General features: G+C 39.7%; 1 protein-coding gene across 1 annotated transcript; it reads left to right on the top strand.

Moving 5' to 3' along the window:
- Window positions 1–147: 147 nt before the first annotated feature.
- Window positions 148–16,161, top strand: LOC145866995 (uncharacterized). The gene is made up of 2 exons (XM_082971047.1): window positions 148–151; window positions 13,741–16,161. Exons 1-2 carry the CDS (start codon window positions 148–150, stop codon window positions 14,727–14,729), a joined length of 993 nt encoding a protein of 330 aa, XP_082827173.1. The 3' UTR covers window positions 14,730–16,161.
- Window positions 16,162–20,790: the final 4,629 nt, after the last annotated feature.

Genomic DNA, 20,790 nt, shown 5'->3' with positions numbered 1-20,790 from the left:
ACTGATCTGAGACCAGCCTTCCTACTGAGACGCTTGATAAATACAGCCTTCGAATGGGATTCCTTCTTCTACATGTCAGATGTTCTACAACGATAGATTTATGTCTGGATGAATGGCCGTGTTTGAGAGCATCAAAACTGATGTACCATGGGTAAATTGCGACTGACTGATGTACAAATAATATCGAGCAGTTATACACACGATGCAAGGTGATCAGTCAGTGTACTCAACTTTAAAAAATAAAAAAGTCGGCCGCCATGTCGAACGAACCCAACGTTAATCAACACAGTATGGACCCAACAGACTGGTTAAATAAAGGTGAAATAAAAAATAAATAAAATAAAAGATCAATGTCCCTGTTTTATTAGATAGTACTCACTGTTTTTACTGGTGTTAATCAGATCAATGTCCCTGTTTTATATGATAGTACTCACTGTATTTACTGGTGTTAATCAGATCAATGTCCCTGTTTTATTAGATAGTACTCACTGTATTTACTAGTGTTAATCAGATCAATGTCCCTGTTTTATTAGATAGTACTCACTGTATTTACTGGTGTTAATCAGATCAATGTCCCTGTTTTATTAGATAGTACTCACTGTATTTACTGGTGTTAACCAGATCAATGCCCCTGTTTTATTAGATAGTACTCACTGTATTTACTGGTGTTAATCAGATCAATGTTCCTGTTTTATTAGATAGTACTCACTGTATTTACTGGTGTTAATCAGATCAATGTCCCTGTTTTATTAGATAGTACTCACTGTATTTACTGGTGTTAATCAGTTCTCCAGTCTTCTCTTCTTCGTCCTCCTCTAATGTGACAGTAATCTCCCCCTCTTCATCTTTCATTCCAAAAACGTCTTCATCTTCTTTCACTTCATCCTCCACTCCAAAAACTGCATCTTCCTCCTCTTCTTTCACAGTAATATCCTCCTCTTCTTTCACTGAAACGTCTTTCTCTTCTTCTTCTTTCACGGTAACAGCCTCACCCTCTACTTGTTTTTGTATTGTAACAGCCTCCTCTTCCTCCTCCTCCTCCTCCTCCTCCTCTTTCACCAGAGCTTCTTTCTCCGTCCAGCAGACCTCCGCTTCTTTAACAGGAGGAGAGTAGCTTAGTGAACTCATGGTCGGAGATGTTAGCTAGAGATAATAGCTAGTTAGCATTAGCGACTAGACTAGTGCTAACTTAACCAGCCAGCTAGTTGACTTACAACGTAAATATTAAATTAAATGGGGTAGCTAGTTGTTTCCACATAAGTATGTTTAAATCACAGCGGCAATTAAACCACGAAATTGTCCAAACAGCTTGAATGTTCCGACTTTGTCGGCTAGCGAGCTACCGAGGTGGCTGCAGTTGTTGAAGAAGCGTTCCGTCCACTAGATTATACGTCACACTAGAAACATCGCCTGAAAGACACATATCGCCATCTGCTGTCTGGAGGGAGGAAACGCAGTTGAGGAGGGAAAACTATTTTTATTCTTCATTGAATTATAATATTATAAAGCAGTTTAGGGAAACGTTTTTTTTCTCTCCATTAAATATGAATATTATATCAACAAGTACAAAGAGCAACAAGTGTTTGATTAGTTCAGATTTTTTATGAGAATTTAAAACAAACTACATCTACTCCACATCTGTATTTCTGACTCAGTCAAAAAACAAGATATCAAAATAAGCACCTAGTTATTAATACCCTTGATAAAGATGAGCAAAAATGTATAAAATAAATCAACTTTAACCACTACCAGGATATTTTAGCCCAAAACCTGGTTACCTCTCTGCTAGGAGGCTGAATCTTGGCCATAAGTGGGTCTTCCAGCAAAACAAAGAAACTGTAAATTGGGCACAAAATCAAAAATGTTCTATGGCCATCTCAGTCTTCGGACTTGAACTCCATTGAAAACCTGTGGTTTGAATTGAACAGGGCAGTCCATAAGACAGACTAAATAAATCAAGGACCTGGAGAGATTCTGTATGGAGGAATGGTCTAAGATACCACCCAATGTGTTCTCTAATCTCATAAAACATTTCAGTGTCATTATCCTCCCAAGGGGAGAGTGCTGGAGTATTGAAAACATGGGTGGCAATAATTCAGACCCCAACCTTTTGAGAATTACATGTTAAACTAAATCTCTTTCTCTGAGCAATTGTATTAGTATAAAATAATATAATTTCCCTTTTTTTTGGTGTAACAATACATCATGTAGATGTATATAATGAACAGACTAGGTCTATACTGCTCCTACATGGTGTAACAATACATCATGTAGATGTACAGTGGGGGGGAAAAGTATTTGATCCCCTGCTGATTTTGTACATTTGCCCACTTACAAAGAAATAATCAGTCTATAATTTTAATAGTAGGTTTATTTGAGCAGTGAGAGACAGAATAACAACAACAAAAAATCCAGAAAAATGCATGTCAAAAATGTTATAAATTGATTTGCATTTTAGTGAGGGAAATAAGTATTTGACCCCCTCTCAATCAGAAAGATTTCTGGCTCCCAGGTGTCTTTTATACAGGTAACGAGCTGAGATTAGGAGCACACTCTTAAAGGGAGTGCTTCTAACTGTAAAGGGATAATTCCAGTACAGTACATGTGTAAAGGGTGTAGAGGGATAATCCCAGTGCAGTACATGTGTAAAAGGATAATTCCAGTGCAGTACATGTGTAAAGGGATAATTCCAGTGCAGTACATGTGTAAAGGTTGTAGAGGGATAATCCCAGTACAGTACATGTGTAGAGGGTGTAGAGGGATAATCCCAGTGCAGTACATGTGTAAAGGGTGTTGAGGGATAATTCCAGTGCAGTACATGTGTAAAGGGTGTAGAGTGATAGTCCCAGTGCAGTACATGTGTAAAGGGTGTAGAGGGATAATCCCAGTGCAGTGCATGTGTAAAGGGTGTAGAGGGATAATCCCAGTGCAGTACATGTGTAAAGGGTGTTGAGGGATATTTCCAGTACAGTACATGTGTAAAGGGTGTAGAGGGATAATTCCAGTGCAGTACATGTGTAGAGGGATAATCCCAGTGCAGTACATGTGTAAAGGGTGTTGAGGGATAATCCCAGTGCAGTACATGTGTAAAGGGTGTTGAGGGATATTTCCAGTACAGTACATGTGTAGAAGGATAATTCCAGTGCAGTACATGTGTAGAAGGATAATTCCAGTGCAGTACATGTGTAAAGGGTATTGAGGGATAATTCCAGTGCAGTACATGTGTAAAGGGTATTGAGGGATAATTCCAGTGCAGTACATGTGTAAAGGGTGTAGAGGGATATTTCCAGTGCAGTACATGTGTAAAGGGTGTTGAGGGATAATTCCAGTGCAGTACATGTGTAAAGGGTGTAGAGGGATTATTCCAGTACAGTACATGTGTAAAGGGTGTTGAGGGATAATCCCAGTGCAGTACATGTGTAAAGGGTGTAGAGGGATAATCCCAGTGCACTGGTTATTGACTGGAGACTTAAAATGCTGAAAACAGGTCCCTAGTGGAATGACAACAACATGGCTGCTTGTTAAAGAAGAGATGGAGAGAGAGACAGAGATAACCATATACATTGCACATGGACCGTAAGAAATCCTGAATGTATTGAAATGCCTGGGCTCGCAGGGGATGTGTTAATTCATAACCCATCATTTATACCTGTTAATTCATAACCCATCATTTATACCTGTTAATTCATAACCCATCATTTATACCTGTTCATTCATAACCCATCATTTATACCTGTTCATTTATACCTGTTAATTCATAACCCATCATTTATACCTGTTAGTTCATAACCCATCATTTATACCTGTTAATTCATAACCCATCATTTATACCTGTTAATTCATAACCCATCATTTATACCTGTTAATTCATAACCCATCATTTATACCTGTTAGTTCATAATCCATCATTTATACCTGTTAATTCAGGGGCGGTTCAGGCAGGCTGGCACGCTCCCTGACCTAACTTGGCAGGAACTAATGGGAATCCATAATAAATACAAATACTTTATCAATATATTTGTGTCTCTTTACTCTTGGAATCTAAAATGCTAATTGGCATCAAAGTAGACGACATGCAAGACTACAAATCCCTGCGAGCTCCTGCATGTCATCTCTAGCCAACACCTTTCACAGAACAGTTCACTGAATTGTCCATTGAAATACATTTTGACAATTTAATCATTGCTACATTAAGGCCTGATTGCTGGAGTGCTGCAGAGATGGTTGTCGTTCTGGAAGGTTCTCCCTTCTCCACAGAGGAACTCTGGAGCTCTGTCAGAGTGAACATCGGGTTCTTGTTCACCTCCTTGACCAAGACCCTTCTCCCCAGATTGCTCAGTTTGGCCAGGCAGCCAGCTCTAGGAAGAGTCTTGGTGGTTCCAAACTTCTTCCATTTAAGAATGATGGAGGCCACTGTGTTCTTGGGGACCTTCAATGCTGAAGAAAGTTTTTGGCTCCTTTCCCCAGATCTGTTTCTCGAAACAATCCTGTCTCAGAGCTCTATGGACAATTCCTTTGACCTCATGGCTTGGTTTTTGCTCTGACATGCACTGTAAACTGTGGGACCTTACATAGACAGGTGTGTGCCTTTCCAAATCATGTCTAATCAATTGAATTTACCGCAGGTGGACTCCAATCAAGTTGTAGAAACATCTCAAGGATAATCAATGGAAACAGGATGCATCTGAGCTCAATTCTGAGTCTCATAGCAAAGGGTCTGAATACTCAAGTAAATACATTTGAAAAAATGTTTTTTTTAAAAAACTGTTTTTGGTTTGTCATTATGGGGTATTGTGTGTAGATTGATGAGGGGAAACAGTTATTAAATTTTAGAATAAGGCTGTAATGTAACAAAATGTGGAAAAGTGAAGGGGTCTGAATACTTTACGAATGCACTGTATACCACTGGTAGAGTTTTCTATCATTGGCAGTTTTGTACACAGTCATGTGATACGTGATATAGAAAAGTCCAATCTTAGGAGAGTACATGGGAGGCACTATACTGTGTGTCTGCAGGTGTCTATCTGGTCAAAAACACTGATACAGGTGCCCCTCCACCCTCTGGTGGGATGGATCATGTCTACAGAGAAACTTAGATTCAAATACTTAGATATGTGTGTATTGGGTATATGTTGTGAAATTGTTAAATATTACTTGTTAGATATTACTGCACTGTTGGAGTTAGAAACACAAGCATTTGAATACACCCGCAATAATATCTGCTTACCAAGTGTATGTGACCAATAAAATGTGATTTTTATTTGAAATTAACATCCTATTTATCAAAGGTGCTTTTGTCTGGGGTCAAAATGACTCCAAAGGATTTGAATTTGTTAAAAGTCCATATTGATACAGAAACACTAAACCATGATTTAGATTTATTAACAACCAGTTGATTGACAAAGTCATGAAAAATTGGAAGAATTGAATAAACCACATTTTGGCTATGATAAAAGATATGCCTCGGGTCAAAATGATCCATGTCAGAAGTATGGTTCAATGAAAATATGTAGTGGGTGTAAAGTTTGTTTTAAATTCTCACTCATTAAACACGAATCAATCAACACATGCTTCTCTTTGAACGACTTAATATAATATTAAACTTTTATGAAATAAATGAAAAATAAACGTTTGGTTCCTCAACTGCGTTGCCCTCCAGTCAGCAGATGGCGATGTGCGTCTTTTAGGTTCAGGCGATGCTGCCAGTGTGACGTATAATCTAGTGGACGGGACGCTCCTTCAACAACAACAGCTAGTCAGACACCTCGGTAGCTTTCTAGCAAACATAGCTACAACATTCACGCTCTTTACACTGGTTTGGTGTATATTAGTCGCTGTGTATTAAACACACTTATGTTGTATGTACGTGTTGGCCCATTTAATTCTATATTTACGTTGTTTGTCAGCTAGCTGGTTTGCTAAGTTAGCTTAGAACTAGGCTAGTCGCTAATGCTAACTAGCTAACATCTCCGACCATGAGTTTACTAAGCTACTCTCCTCCTGCTAAAGAAGAGGAGGTCTGCTGGACGGAGGAAGAAACTCTTGTGAAAGAGGAGGAGGAAGAGAAGGATGTTACAATACAAAAACAAGTAGAGGGTGAGGCTGTTACCGTGAAAGAAGAAGAGAAAGACGTTTCAGTGAAAGAAGAGGAAGACTCGTTCAGAGTGAAAGAGGAGGAGGATGTTACAGTAAAAGAAGAGGAATGAAGAGAAAGAGGAGGATGCTGTTTTTGGAGTGAAAGAGGAGGAGGAGGAGATTACTGTCACATCGAAAAAGGAGGAGGAAGAAGAAGAGGAGGAAACTGGACATCTGGGCCCGGTTTCCCAAACGCATCTTAAGGCGTCCAATGGTTCTAACGGTGAACTTAGCAATAAGATGGTTTTGAGAAACCGTTCCCTGATTAACACTAGTAAGTACTGTCTTAAAAACAGAGGCACAAACTCTGCAGTTGTTGAACTGATGTGTGGTGTTAAAGGGGAAATATGCAATAGCTACATCCATATTTAGACTTTATAATTATTAATTTATAGCCATTGATTCTTGAAGAATATAACACATGCTTCGTGAGCTTAGTTCAACTGTTGTACCCCATCAGAACCCCTAATAAGTTTTTTTTTACTCCAATGTTTAGAAATGTAAACCAACACTGTATAGCCTCAACATAGTTAAAACTATAATGTTGACATCATGGATGGTTTGTCCTTGCATCCATAGGTCTGTCTATGAATTTGAAATTAGTTACATTTCTCCAGCCCCATCATCATCTTATTACCAAGACAGTGATGGAATTACAACTTTGTTATTGTTTCAACTGCATATTGGTTGATTGATTGTTGTGTGGCTTGTTTAAAGGGGCAACCTAGGTTTTAAACAGAAACAAAATGGCTGCCCAGAGACTTGGTTTGGTAAACAGCTGAGGGATGGGGGAAGGAGAAGTGTAACCACTCTCAAATTCATAGAGGAAGCTATTGTAGCAACCGTAACCCAACACCTAGCGACCTCTTCAAGAAGTTCAGACATCTTGGCGTAACAGTTATAAGATGTTGGCTTGACAGTTGCTGGACCCAGGTTTGAGTCCAGCTCAGGGCTACCCCCTGAATTGACTACACTATAAATACAAGGACTGGCCACCCATGAGGTCAAAATTATAGTTTTAACCTGATTTCAAGGCTATATAGTATATTCTATAATTGGCAGTTAAGATTTGCTGTGGGGGTCAAATTGTTGTCAAATTGGAAGTTTACATACACTTATGTTGGCGTCATTAAAACTCGTTTTTCAACCACTCCACACATTTCTTGTTAACTAACTGTAATTTTGGCAAGTCGGTTAGGACATCTACTTTGTGCATGACACAAGTAATTTTTTCAACAGTTGTTTACAGACAGATTATTTCACTTATAATTCACTGTATCACAATTCCAGTGGGTTTGAAGTTTACATACACTAAGTTGACTGTGCCTTTAAACAGCTTGGAGAATTCCAGAGAATTATGCCATGGCTTTAGAAGTTTCTGATAGGCTAATTGACATCATTTGAGTCAATTGGAGGTGTACCTGTGGATGTGTTTCAAGGCATACCTTCAAACTCGGTGCCTCTTTGCTTGACATCATGGGAATATCAAAAGAAATCAGCCAAGACCTCAGTCTGGTTCATCCTTGGGAGCAATTTCCAAACGCCTGAAGGTACCACGTTCATCTGTACAAACAATAGTACGCAAGTATAAACACCATGGGACCACGCGGCTGTCATACCGCTCAGGATAGAGACGCGTTCTGTCTCCTAGAGATTAACGTTCTTTGGTGCGAAAAGAGCAAATCAATCCCAGAACAACAGCAAAGGACCTTGTGAAGATGCTGGAGGAAACAGGTACAAAAGTATCTATATCCAAAGTAAAACAAGTCCTATATCTGAAAGGCCGCTCACCAAGGAAGAAGCCACTGCTCCAAAACTGCCATAAAAAAAAGCCAGACTACGGTTTGCAACTGCACATGGGGACAAAGATCGTACATTTTGAAAAAATGTCATCTGGTCTGATTATACAAAAATAGAACTGTTTGGCCATAATGACCATCGTTATGTTTGGAGGGAAAAGGGGGAGGCTTGCAAGCCGAAGAACACCATCCCAACTGTGAAGCACAGGGGTGGCAGCATCATATTGTGGGGATGCTTTGCTGCAATAGGGACTAGTGCAGTTCACAAAATAGATGGCGTCATGAGGAAGGAAAAGTATGTCGATATATTGAAGCAATATCTCAAGACATCCGTCAGGAAGTTAAAGCTTGGTTGCAAGTGAGTCTTCCATATGGACAATGACCCCAAGCATACTTCCAAAGTTGTGGCAAAATGGCTGAAGGACAACAATGTATTGGAATGGCCATCACAAAGCCCTGACCTCAATCCTATAGAACATTTGTGGGCAGAACTGAAAAAGCGTGTACGAGCAAAGAGACCTACAAACCTGACTCAGTTACACCAACTCTGTCAGGAGGAATGGGCCAAAATTCACCCAACTTATTATGGGATGCTTGTGGGAGGCTACCCAAAACGTTTGACCCAAGTTAAACAATTTAAAGGCAATACAACCAAATGCTAATTGAGTGTATGTAAACTTCTGACCCACTGGGAATGTGATGAACGAAATAAAAGCTAAAATAAATCATTCTCTCTACTATTATTCTGACATTTCACATTCTTAAAATAAAGTGGTGATCCTACTTGACCTAAGACAGGGAAGAATTTCCACTCGGATTAAATGTTAGGAATTGTGAGAAACTGAGTTTAAATGTATTTGGCTAATGTGTATGTAAACTTCCGACTTCAACTGTATACATAGATTCAATTACATTAAGGGTGAAACATACCTAGATTCAATAACATTTATATGATTCAATAACATTCATGAATTGGTTTGAAACCTTTGTTTTAGAACCTTCTCAAAGTTGGTGCCTTGACGGTTTCTCACTCGTACCCTGACTTTTTAAAAGGGATTTTGGGACAATTAGCTTAGTTTATAACATGTATTTTAGGAACTGCGTGTCACAGCATGACAATGTGAACATGATTGGTCGACAGTCTCTTGGATGGGCATTAAACATTTGAATAAAGCTGTAATTTAACAAAATGTGGAAAAGGGGAAGGGGTCTGAACTTTCTGAATGCTCTATGTTTTATTATATTTTTCAAATGTAACCTTTATTTAACTAGACAAGTCAGTTAAGAACAAATTCTTTTTTACAATGACGGACGACGCTTGGCCAATTGTGCGTCTCCCTATGGGACTCCCAATCACGGCCGGTTGGGATACAGCCAGGATTCGAACCAGGGTCTGTAGTGACGCCTCAAGCACTGAAATGCACCACTCGGGAGCCCCAAAATCATCTTCTAGTGCTGTCCCCAACTAAAATAAATCTTGGCCAACCAAGAGTCTAATTTTGTTTCTACCAATCGATTGGTTGAAAATTTCGAATGTGTATTTTTCCATATATAAACACCACCCACGTGTATTAACCTGTTATGGCTAGGGGGCAGTATTTTCACGGCTGGATAAAAAACGTACCCGATTTAATCTGGTTACTAATCCTGCCCAGTAACTAGAATATGCATATAATTATTGGCTTTGGATAGAAAACACCCTAAAGTTTCTAAAACTGTTTGAATGGTGTCTGTGAGTATAACAGAACTCATATGGCAGGCAAAAACCTGAGAAGATTTCATGCTGGAAGTGGCCTGTCTGACAAGGTGTCGTTCTTCTTGTCTCTGTTTATTGAAGAGTGAGGATCTTAGCTGTTCCGTGACACTTCCTACGGCTGCCATAGGTTCTCAGAAGGCGGCAAAAAGCGGAATCGTGGCTTTGCAGGCTCTGGCTGAAACAAAGTAGCGCGTTTGGGTAGTGGCTGGTTACAGTACTGTGAGACTCAGGCTCGTGCCCGCGTCGACCGAAAGGTTTGTTTTCATTCCTCTGTTTAGCTAAATGGACATTCCCGGTCGGAATATTATCGCTTTTTTACGAGAAAAATGGCATAAAAATGGATTTTAAACAGCGGTTGACATGCTTCGAAGTACGGTAATGGAATATTTAGATTTTTTTTGTCACGAATTGCGCCATGCGCACGACCCTTCTTTACCATTCGGATAGTGTCTGGGACGCACGAACAAAACGCCGCTATTCGGATATAACGATGGATTATTTTGGACCAAACCAACATTTGTTATTGAGGTAGCAGTCCTGGGAGTGCATTCTGACGAAGACAACAAAAGGTAATCAAACTTTTATAATAGTAAATCTGATATTGGTGAGTGCTAAACTTGCCGGGTGTCTAAATAGCTAGCCCGTGATGCCTGGGCTATGTACTTACAATATTGCAAAATGTGCTTTCACCAAAAAGCTATTTTAAAATCGGACATATCGAGTGAATAGAGGAGTTATGTATCTATAATTCTTAAAATAATTGTTATGCTTTTTGTGAACATTTATCGTGAGTAATTTAGTAAATTGTTAGCAAATTCCCCGGAAGTTATGCTAGTTCTGAACGTCACATGCTAATGTAAAAAGCTGTTTTTTGATATAAATATGAACTTGATTGAACAAAACATGCATGTATTGTATAACATAATGTCCTAGGTGTGTCATCTGATGAAGATCATCAAAGGTTAGTGCTGCATTTAGCTGTCTTCTGGGTTTTTGTGACATTATATGCTAGCTTGAAAAATGGGTGTCTGATTATTTCTGGCTTGGTACTCTGCTGACATAATCTAATGTTTTGCTTTCGCTGTAAAGCCTTTTTGAAATCGGACAGTGTGGTTAGATAAAGGAGAGTCTTATCTTTAAAAAGCTGTGAAATAGTCATATGTTTGAAAAATTGAAGTTTTTGTATTTTTGAGGAATTTGTAATTCGCGCCACGCCTATCATTGGATATTGGAGCAGGTGTTCCGCTAGCGGAACGTCTAGATGTAAGAGGTTAATAAAATAAAAATTATTCTCGACCAGGTTGAAATACTATCAGACATCCCCAAATGGGCACATTTATAGGCCTACATTTGTGTACAGGCCAGGTAGATTAATCCTACTTCTATATGTGTAATCAGGTGCCCGTCCTTACTCAACATTGACAGGAGTTTCAAACAAAAGACAATGAATAAATTGACAAAACTGCGGGGTAAGGTCTGGGTGGTCTGCCAGGGGTCGTTTCATTTAGTATCCGATTGGGTCGGCATGGGGAATGATTGTATTTTCCCATAGTATGTTGTACCGAAGTTGACCGACTGAAAGGGAGTGTAACTTTGATTATAATTACTCTTCCATGAAGGAGGGAAACGAGGTGCAACACGTGTTTGGCGCTGCCCTTTCCTGGGTCGGTGAAGAGCGGTATTAAATTTAAGGAATAAATCCGAGCCTCACGGTCATCACCTGTGGAAGGCGGGGCTTCCAGAGAGGCACGGATTTAATAGTATGTTGTACCTAGTTTTCCTCCTTCAGGGAACAGTAGTTATAGTCATAACATGTGGATTTAATAGTATGTTGTACCTAGTTTTCCTCCTTCAGGGAACAGTAGTTATAGTCATAACATGTGGATTTAATAGTATGTTGTACCTAGTTTTCCTCCTTCAGGGAACAGTAGTTATAGTCATAACATGTGGATTTAATAGTATGTTGTACCTAGTTTTCCTCCTTCAGGGAACAGTAGTTATAGTCATAACATGAGGATTTAATAGTATGTTGTACCTAGTTTTCCTCCTTCAGGGAACAGTAGTTATAGTCATAACGTGTGGATTTAATAGTATGTTGTACCTAGTTTTCCTCCTGCAGGGAACAGTAGTTATAGTCATAACATGAGGATTTAATAGTATGTTGTACCTAGTTTCCCTCCTTCAGGGAACAGTAGTTATAGTCATAACATGTGGATTTAATAGTATGTTGTACCTAGTTTTCCTCCTTCAGGGAACAGTAGTTATAGTCATAACATGTGGATTTAATAGTATGTTGTACCTAGTTTTCCTCCTTCAGGGAACAGTAGTTATAGTCATAACATGAGGATTTAATAGTATGTTGTACCTAGTTTCCCTCCTTCAGGGAACAGTAGTTATAGTCATAACATGAGGATTTAATAGTATGTTGTACCTAGTTTCCCTCCTTCAGGGAATAGTAGTTATAGTCATAACATTAAGCTTGTCATATGATGAACTTCAACTTAAATACTGGATCTTGCTGTCAGACAGTTTTTTGTATTCAGATCTCTGAAATGCTCTCTAATTACGTAACATTTAGTGTCTCCTTATATTACGCTGGGAAAACAGTTTTCATGGGCACAGAAATCCTAAATCATTTCAGAGTTTGCTAAATCCAATGGTTCTAACCAAGAGTCATCTTAACTTTATTGACAACACCCAAATGGATACTGTCATTAACGTGGTTCTTCAATAATAACACATAATTCTTAATACTGTAGCTGTTTAGTTCCAGTCACATGTTCAACTATCATCAGCTGATCCAGGAAATCATTTTCTGAATGACAGTCACATGACAAACATCACGACATGCAACAACAACCAAAGTGCTTCTTCATTCATTACTCTGGTAAAGACAGTTATGCCGTGCTCCATGTTGGATCCAACATCCCTAACAAATTGATGTTTATAGTGTGTTATTGTCTGCTTGATTTACAGCGGGGTCTCGTTAGTCTGTTTGGACACAGAGATACTTAGTCTTATCTTTCAAATGGTGTAAAATAGTCATATGTTTGAGAAATTGAAGTTATAGCATTTTTAAGGTTTTTGTATTCCGCGCCACGCTCTACCGTTGGATATTAGTGAGGCGTTCCGCTAGCGGAACGTCTAGATGCAAATGTACAAACCCTCATTGTCAGGCTGATGTTAAAGCTAGCCAAAGAGCATTTTACTGGTTGAAGTGTTTTTTAAGTATAAATTAGTTGATTTGCGACAATAACACAAACATATTAAGCAGGAGATTCAAACGAGCCTTACAGTTATAATCCAAAAGTAATGTGAAATGCACTCATAAGCAACCTGGAAATGGAGGCTATTTTTGCTGTCAGCCTATGAGAACTCCCCTGAGTTTTCCCCCATGGTGGTGAATTAGTGAATAGACACAGAGCTTAATGTGAGTTTCCTTGAGTAGCACTCCTGATCTTGCGCTGTAATATTCAGAATACATTGTGAAAAACTAAAATCTTAGCTCACCATTTTTGCTCCAGGCAGATATACTACATCCATAACTAGTGGTTTCCTCATTAGCAGATATACTACATCCATAACTAGTGGTTTCCTCCTTACCAGATATACTACATCCATAACTAGTGGTTTCCTCATTACCAGATATACTACATCCATAACTAGTGGTTTCCTCATTAGCAGATATACTACATCCATAACTAGTGGTTTCCTCATTAGCAGGGAGGAGTTTCTACAACCAGATTGTGTGTGCATCGCCCTCGTGCTGCAATTTTAGCAAACACAGAAAGGGGCCTATATTGGAGACCAAAAGTCGTCTGGTACACTGCTTAGAGTTTCAACAACATGAATAACTTATTTCTAGTTACTACTAATGTGAAAACAAGACAAAATATGATTGTTGCTAAGTTGACTGTCTTAATTGTCAAATAATTGAACAGACGTCAATTGTTGTACAACTTCATGGGTAGGACCTTTTACCTCAAATAAACAATGGATTTCTGCTGTTGTGGGCCTTTAACCATCTGTCTGACTTTGCCGTTCACACAGGAGAGAGGCGGGACTATCGTGGATCCTCTGGGGACCCTCAACAACATCATGAAGCTGAAGAGGCAGAGAAGAGTCTCTCCAGATCAGAACACCTCAAGAAACACCTGCAGAGATCCACAGGGAAGAGAACTCACTGCTGCTCTGACTGTGGGAAGAGATTCACCTCATCAGGCATTAAAATTCATCAGAGAACACACACAGGAGAGAAACCTTATAGCTGTGATCAATGTGGGAAGAGTTTTGTTCAATCTGGCAATCTGACATCACACCAGAGAACACACACAGGAGAGAAACCGTATAGCTGTGATCAGTGTGAGAAGAGTTTTACTGAGTCTGGGGGTCTGACTAAACACCAGAGAACACACACAGGAGAGAAACCTTATAGCTGTGATGAATGTGGGAAGAGTTTTATTACATCTAACATTCTGACTCAACACAAGATAACACACACAGGAGATAAATCTTATAGCTGTGATCAATGTGGGAAGAGTTTTGGTCGATCTGGAGAACTGACTGTGCACCAGAGAATACACACAGGAGAGAAACCCTATAGCTGTGATCAATGTGGGAAGAGTTTTGCTGCATCTACCAATCTGAATCTACACCAGAGAACACACACAGGAGAGAAACCTTATGGCTGTGATCAATGTGGGAAGAGTTTTGTTCAATCTGGCCATCTGACATTACACCAGAGAACACACACAGGAGATAAACCTTATAGCTGTGATCAATGTGGAAAGAGTTTTGCTGCATCTAGCACTCTGACGCTACACCAGAGAACACACACAGGAGAGAAACCTTATAGCTGTGGTCAATGTGGGAAGAGTTTTGTTCAATCTGGCCATCTGACAGTGCACCAGAGAACACACACAGGAGAGAAACCATATAGCTGTGATCAGTGTGGGAAGAGTTTTACTGAGTCTGGGGGTCTGACTAAACACCAGAGAACACACATAGGAGAGAAACCTCATAGCTGTGACCAGAGATAATCTGATAAAAGATCTCTGATCAAATGTCAGAAACTACTTACATGAAGGAGTTGTTTCATGATATCAATGAACTAATGTCACAATGTAGAATTTTTGAACATTGTAGTAGGAGTATTTTAATGATGTCCCAATGTAGAACCCTAAACGTTTGTCCCCTGTTCTATTGATTTCAACATGATATGGATATTATCCTCAGGGGGAAAATCCAGGCTCTGAATTGAAAGAGTACTATATATGTGATTTAACAAAAAGTTACTAACAAAAAAGTTGTTACACTTACCACGTTGGTGACCCACTGGAATCAAAATGCACCACTTCAAAATGTAGCTAGCTGTTTTCTACAAATTGTCCTCTCACCAGTGATGTACACATTACTCCCAGATTCCGTGTGGTTTTTGAGCTGTTAGTTTTAACAGGACGTGCAACCTCATCTCCCTTCTGTCACACAAATGATTTTAGCATGATATCGATGAGTTATGACAAATAAGTGTTGTGTTCCTTTGTTTAGCGACCCCTAAATTTAAATGCATCACTCCAAAATGTAGCTGACTGTCTTCTGCAGGTTGTCCTCTAACCAGTGAGGTAAAATATATCTCCCATTTCCATGTGTTTTGTTTAGTTGTTAGTTTCAACATCACGTACAACCTGATTTCCCCCCTAATTGATTATCAGTGATTTATTGCTACTTGTCAAAACAAGGTGCTTGTTTAAAAAAAAATACAAGTAATATGATTATTATGGCTGATGTTTGTGTATGTAGCACATTTTATGTTTAGGTTTTCAATTCATCCCAAACTGTTTCTGCGTATTGGTTATTGATTTGGACACGTTTAAACTGTGTTTTGACATTGGGGCTATTTCATATTTTCATTTCATGTAACATTTAGTAATCATGATTATTCAACCAACTGACAATTTTTTTGGTACAATTATATTGACATTGTTGCCCTGCTTTTAGAATATCAGGGTTCATTCCCAGATGTGCCAACCCAAATGTACTGGAGCATGACATTGGGGACTGGGCCCCGATCCAACAACATGCCTATCTAGTGAACCCTGAAAAGAGAGAGAAGCTCTGCAGTGAGGTGGAAAGTTAGTACAGATATTGCAGGAGTTTCCTCTTGAAATCAGACATGTCTGTGTCCTATTGGAGATGAGTTTTGTTTGGGCTCGTTCCAAGAGGACGAGAGTTCTAGAAGCTAAGGAAGGATTGTATAGAACGAAAGATGAAGGAGAAAAGATACTGTATATTATTTAGACATTTTTTTTCTTGTTTTTAATTGTTGAAAGCCATTAGACACCATGTTTATATTGTAGAAGGGAATCATTTTAGTTGATTATAATGTGAAATGGAAGTTGTTTTCTGTTGGTGGTGAGCAAACTTGTCCAAAAGAAATATAGGATATATTTGTTGTCTTAAGGGGGAAGGTGTTACAGGCTTTGGTTTTTCCATTTATGTTTTGAGGTTGAACTTTAGCTCGTTAGCACGTCTAGTCCGTTAGCACGTCTAGCTCGTTAGCCCGTCTAGCTCCGTCAGCACGTCTAGCTCGTTAGCACGTAGGACGCACTGATTGGTGTCACCTCGTTAGTCAGTATGTGTTACACCTGTGCTGGCTTGTCCATCTCGTTAGTGGGAAGGTGTTTCACCTGAGCTGGTCCAGGTTTTATTTAAGAGTGTCTGGCCCAGTGCTCCAGTTGTCTTGATACATGTGGAGAGTCAACACCTTTAGTTGCTCCACCTTTTTGGTTTACTTCCTGTCTTTAAGTTTGGTGTGGGTTTTTCTTCTGTTTTCCTCTTCTTGGGCAGATTTAGTGGGTCTCATGGTGGGTGTCTTTTAGGTCCCAGTTGTTGTTACTAGTCAACTTCCAGTGGACACCCCCATAGTGTCTTTCAGAGCCCCTCCAAAAAACATGCTTATATTTTGGGTTGGATGTTGCATCCAATTAATATTTTAATCAATGGATTTTCCTTAGAATGCTAATTCGTCTTTCAGTTGTTAATCTTATGTTTGTTGTGGTAAATATTTCTGTTTATTTTCATTGTTTTATTTTTTTCCTGTGAAGCATCCATGTCTGAAATGTGTTGTATAAATAAAGCTTGATTTGAACATATTGCAAAAGAAATTAACATAATGACTCACAATCAACAGACTCTTGCAAAACCAATACGTATCTTGGTCCATCTTATTATGAAAAAAGTATAAATTCAGTATATTTCCCACTATGTCAAAATAGTGCTGGTATGTACGTTTAGTATCACTTTTCAACCAACCCAGTGCATTTGTTGAAGATAAATGTTTAATTCAACAATATGTCAAAGGATTCAACTACTGGAAACCGAAACAAACAAATGGATCAACCAGATCAATCCCACTTTTCCAGCCTGCTGAAGGCGTGGTGGTAAACACCACCCCCGGCTCTACCAGGGGCTTGAAGTGGTCTCCCACAGCTCTGCTTATGTCATGTTCTGTGGCCTTGCTGTTACATTTCTTGACTGTCCCTGCAACACAGAAACACATTTAGTCATATTATATAAAACTCTCAAAGTAATGGATATGGAGCATCTATGGCCTCAGTTACACCTGGCACCTAAATGCGACTTTTGTCTTCCGATCACTCTAAGCTGCATTAGGTTCAGATCTACCAGGATGGGCCTTTGACAGTCTGGACGCAGTCAGGCCACTGAATATGCATCAGCAATGTAAAGAGATGGGGTGAATGAGTGGGGAAAGGTACATTTTACACAAATTACCTTCATAATAAATCAAATGTTATTTGTCACATACAGGTGTTCAGCAGATGTTATTGCAGGTGTAGCGAAATGCTTGTGTTCCTAGCTCCAACAGTGCAGCAATATCTAACAACTTCACAACAAATACCTAATACACACAAATGTAAGTAATGGAATAAGAATATATAAATATATGGACGAGTGATGTCAGAGCAGCATAGACAGATACAGTAGATAGTATAGAATACAGTATATACATATGAGATGAGTAATACATAGACTAAGATACAGTAGAATAGTATAGAATACAGTATAGACATATGAGATGAGTGATACAGTAGAATAGTATAGAATACAGTATATACATATGATATGAGTAATACATAGACTAAGATACAGTAGAATACAGTATATACATATGAGATGAGTAATACATAGACTAAGATACAGTAGAATACAGTATAGACATATGAGATGAGTAATACATAGACAGATACAGTAGAATAGTATAGAATACAGTATATACATATGAGATGAGTAATACAGTAGAATAGTATCGAATACAGTATATACATATGAGTGATACAGTAGAATACAGTATATACATATGAGATGAGTAATGCATAGACATGGTTGTCTCATCGCTGAAACTCCCCAACGGCTCAGGAGGTGGAGTCATGCGTCCTCTGAAACATGACCCGCCAAACCGCGCTTCTTAACACCTGCCCGCTTAACCCGGAAGCCAGCTGCACCAATGTGTAACTCTTCAGCTAGCAAAGTATGTTGTCCTTGGCGCCGTAATTTGTCAATATAAAACTGTGGTAAAGTTACATAAAGTGCTGTTACGCAACTATAGGTTTTGTTACAATGTGAACAATTATAAAGATTTATGTTAACAACTTTCACCAAGCTCGCTAATTAGGGTACCTATTGTAACTTGGGAGTATTTGGGACCGTGTTTGAGTGAGTTGCTATGTGCTCACGCAGGTGCCCGAGGGCTGTGACTGCACCGAGGGCTAACATATTGTGTGTTGTCTCTTCGTGTGCAGGTATGTCTTTTATTTTGTTCCGAATATGTTGTATATCATTTTAATTGTATAGTGTGCTGTTGGGCACTGAATGTATGTATGCAGTTCCCGCTCTTTTGGCCGGACCTTCAGCTAGCAAGGTGCCCGAGAGCTGTGACTGCACCGAGGGCTAACATATTGTGTGTTGTCTCTTCGTGTGCAGGACCAATAAACATGATTCAACCATCATAATTCCAGTTGTGGCAGTGTCCTGATTAAAAGTACACAACGCAGAACGAACCACGCTACAAACCGGTTTGTAGCGTGGTTCGTTCTGCGTTGTGTACTTTTATGATGGTTGAATCATGTTTATTGGTCCTGCACACGAAGAGACAACACACAATATGTTAACCCTCGGTGCAGTCACAGCTCTCGGGCACCTTGCTAGCTGAAGGTCCGGCCAAAAGAGAACGATAAAAGGGTCCGTAAGTACGGATAACCCGCGATGGACCAAACCAAAATATACAAACTTTTACAATTAGGTGTATTTACAATATAGATATCAAAAAATGTTTGTACACCGAAAAATAACATTAACTATGCTGCTGTAATTAAATAAAGAAAACACATTGAATTATTATTATTGTTATTAACTTATTAACATCCCCTCTTGACCTGGCCTACTTGAACTGTCCTTGCGTGCAACTTGGTGCATAATCTAGGGGAACAACATCACTCTACTACATTCACCCCCACTGTTTTACACTAGATTATAGGCACAAAACAAAACACATTACCTCGAAGGTAACAAAGCAAAGAAAGAAAAAAAATTCACACCCACAGAGCGACGGAGTAACCCAGTGTAGTCCCTTAAATCTAGACCCACAAATGGTCGATCAGCTGGAAAGCTATCCCGCGAAGGATTAGGAAAAATAAGAGGTAGCTAATCCCTTATTCAACCGTATACAAAAAATGCCAAATACATTTTATGCTGATGAACTACACACAAAGTTACATGAATTGTCAACATTTTTAGACCAACCCACAAATCACTCTAAGACCCAGTTAGATTACCATATACACCCCAAAAAATGAAAAGGTAGGCAATATCCTACCGTCACTGAGAAACCAAGAACGGTTTCATTTCCTGTGTAGACATAGTTTGGATTAACCTATTCACTGGCTTAATAAATCTACCTAGTCTAGTCCGAACACCCTCACCCAAAAACCTAGCAGGAATGTCACGGACAGCACTAACCGTGCTCAGAGGTCTAACCTCAGGTTGGGGAATACTACAACTCGGCCTATCCGGAGCTAGCACACTTTCAGTTACAGACTCAACACTAGTAGTGTCAGACGACTGATCAGAATCCTGGTAGATTGCCACAGACCACACTGACAAAGCATCTTCAACTAAGTTAACAACATCTGTCACAGCACCATCCCCACTGAATGGAGTTTCGCCATCAGAACTCTTGTAGGCTTTGGGGATCTCTCTCTGGTCCACTTCTACTGAGCACACCTCACTGAAGGGGACGTCATATGGCCTTTCCACTTCACTTCCATCAACTGGGACTTCACCATCCTCTTGGAATATCCTCCCAGAAGACTCAGGAAGGCTTGCTACCCAGTGAACAGTCCTTGCGTCACTCCCATCCATTTTTCTGGACGTTGCAGACATCCCAGAGAACACGTCACCACCTGATAGATATCCGTGACTCTCAGGTTCCTCCCAAGAAGGCAAAGGCAGAAAGTTGACTGGCATAATCAGGTTCCTATGCACCGTCTTGATGCGTCCAGTGGTAGGGTGCTGTATACGATATGTGTTCAGTGAGCTGTTCTTCGCAACAACTATGTACACCGCACTGTCCCAGCGATCAGCCAGTTTCTTCTTGCACCTCTCTCCCTTGTTAGCAAGTAGAACTCTGTCTCCCTTCTCTACCGAATGACCCTTCGACCGTCTGTTGTAGGCCTCAGCTTGTCTCTTTTGTTGCTTACTTGCATGCTGCTGAGCCAATGTCATGGCTTCTCTCAGATCCTCACCCAAAGACTGGACATACTTATCCACATCGACCGTGTCCCCATCCAACAGCACACTTTCAAACATAACATCTACTGGCAACCTAGGGGTGCGTCCAAACATCAAGAAGAAGGGCGGAAACCCAGTAGTCTCGTGAACAGTGCTGTTATAGGAGAATGTCAATGTGTTCAACATCTGAGGCCATTTAGCCTTGGACCTAGCTGGCAGAGCTCTAATCATCCCACCCAGCGTGCGATTTAGACGTTCTGCTTGACCGTTCCCCATGGGATGATAAGGTGTGGT

The sequence above is a fragment of the Salmo salar genome, unplaced genomic scaffold, assembly GCF_965601325.2.
Source record: "Salmo salar unplaced genomic scaffold, fSalSal1 ptg000152l, whole genome shotgun sequence".
Taxonomy (NCBI): Eukaryota; Metazoa; Chordata; class Actinopteri; order Salmoniformes; family Salmonidae; genus Salmo; species Salmo salar.
This window is presented reverse-complemented; position numbering and strand designations above follow the sequence as displayed.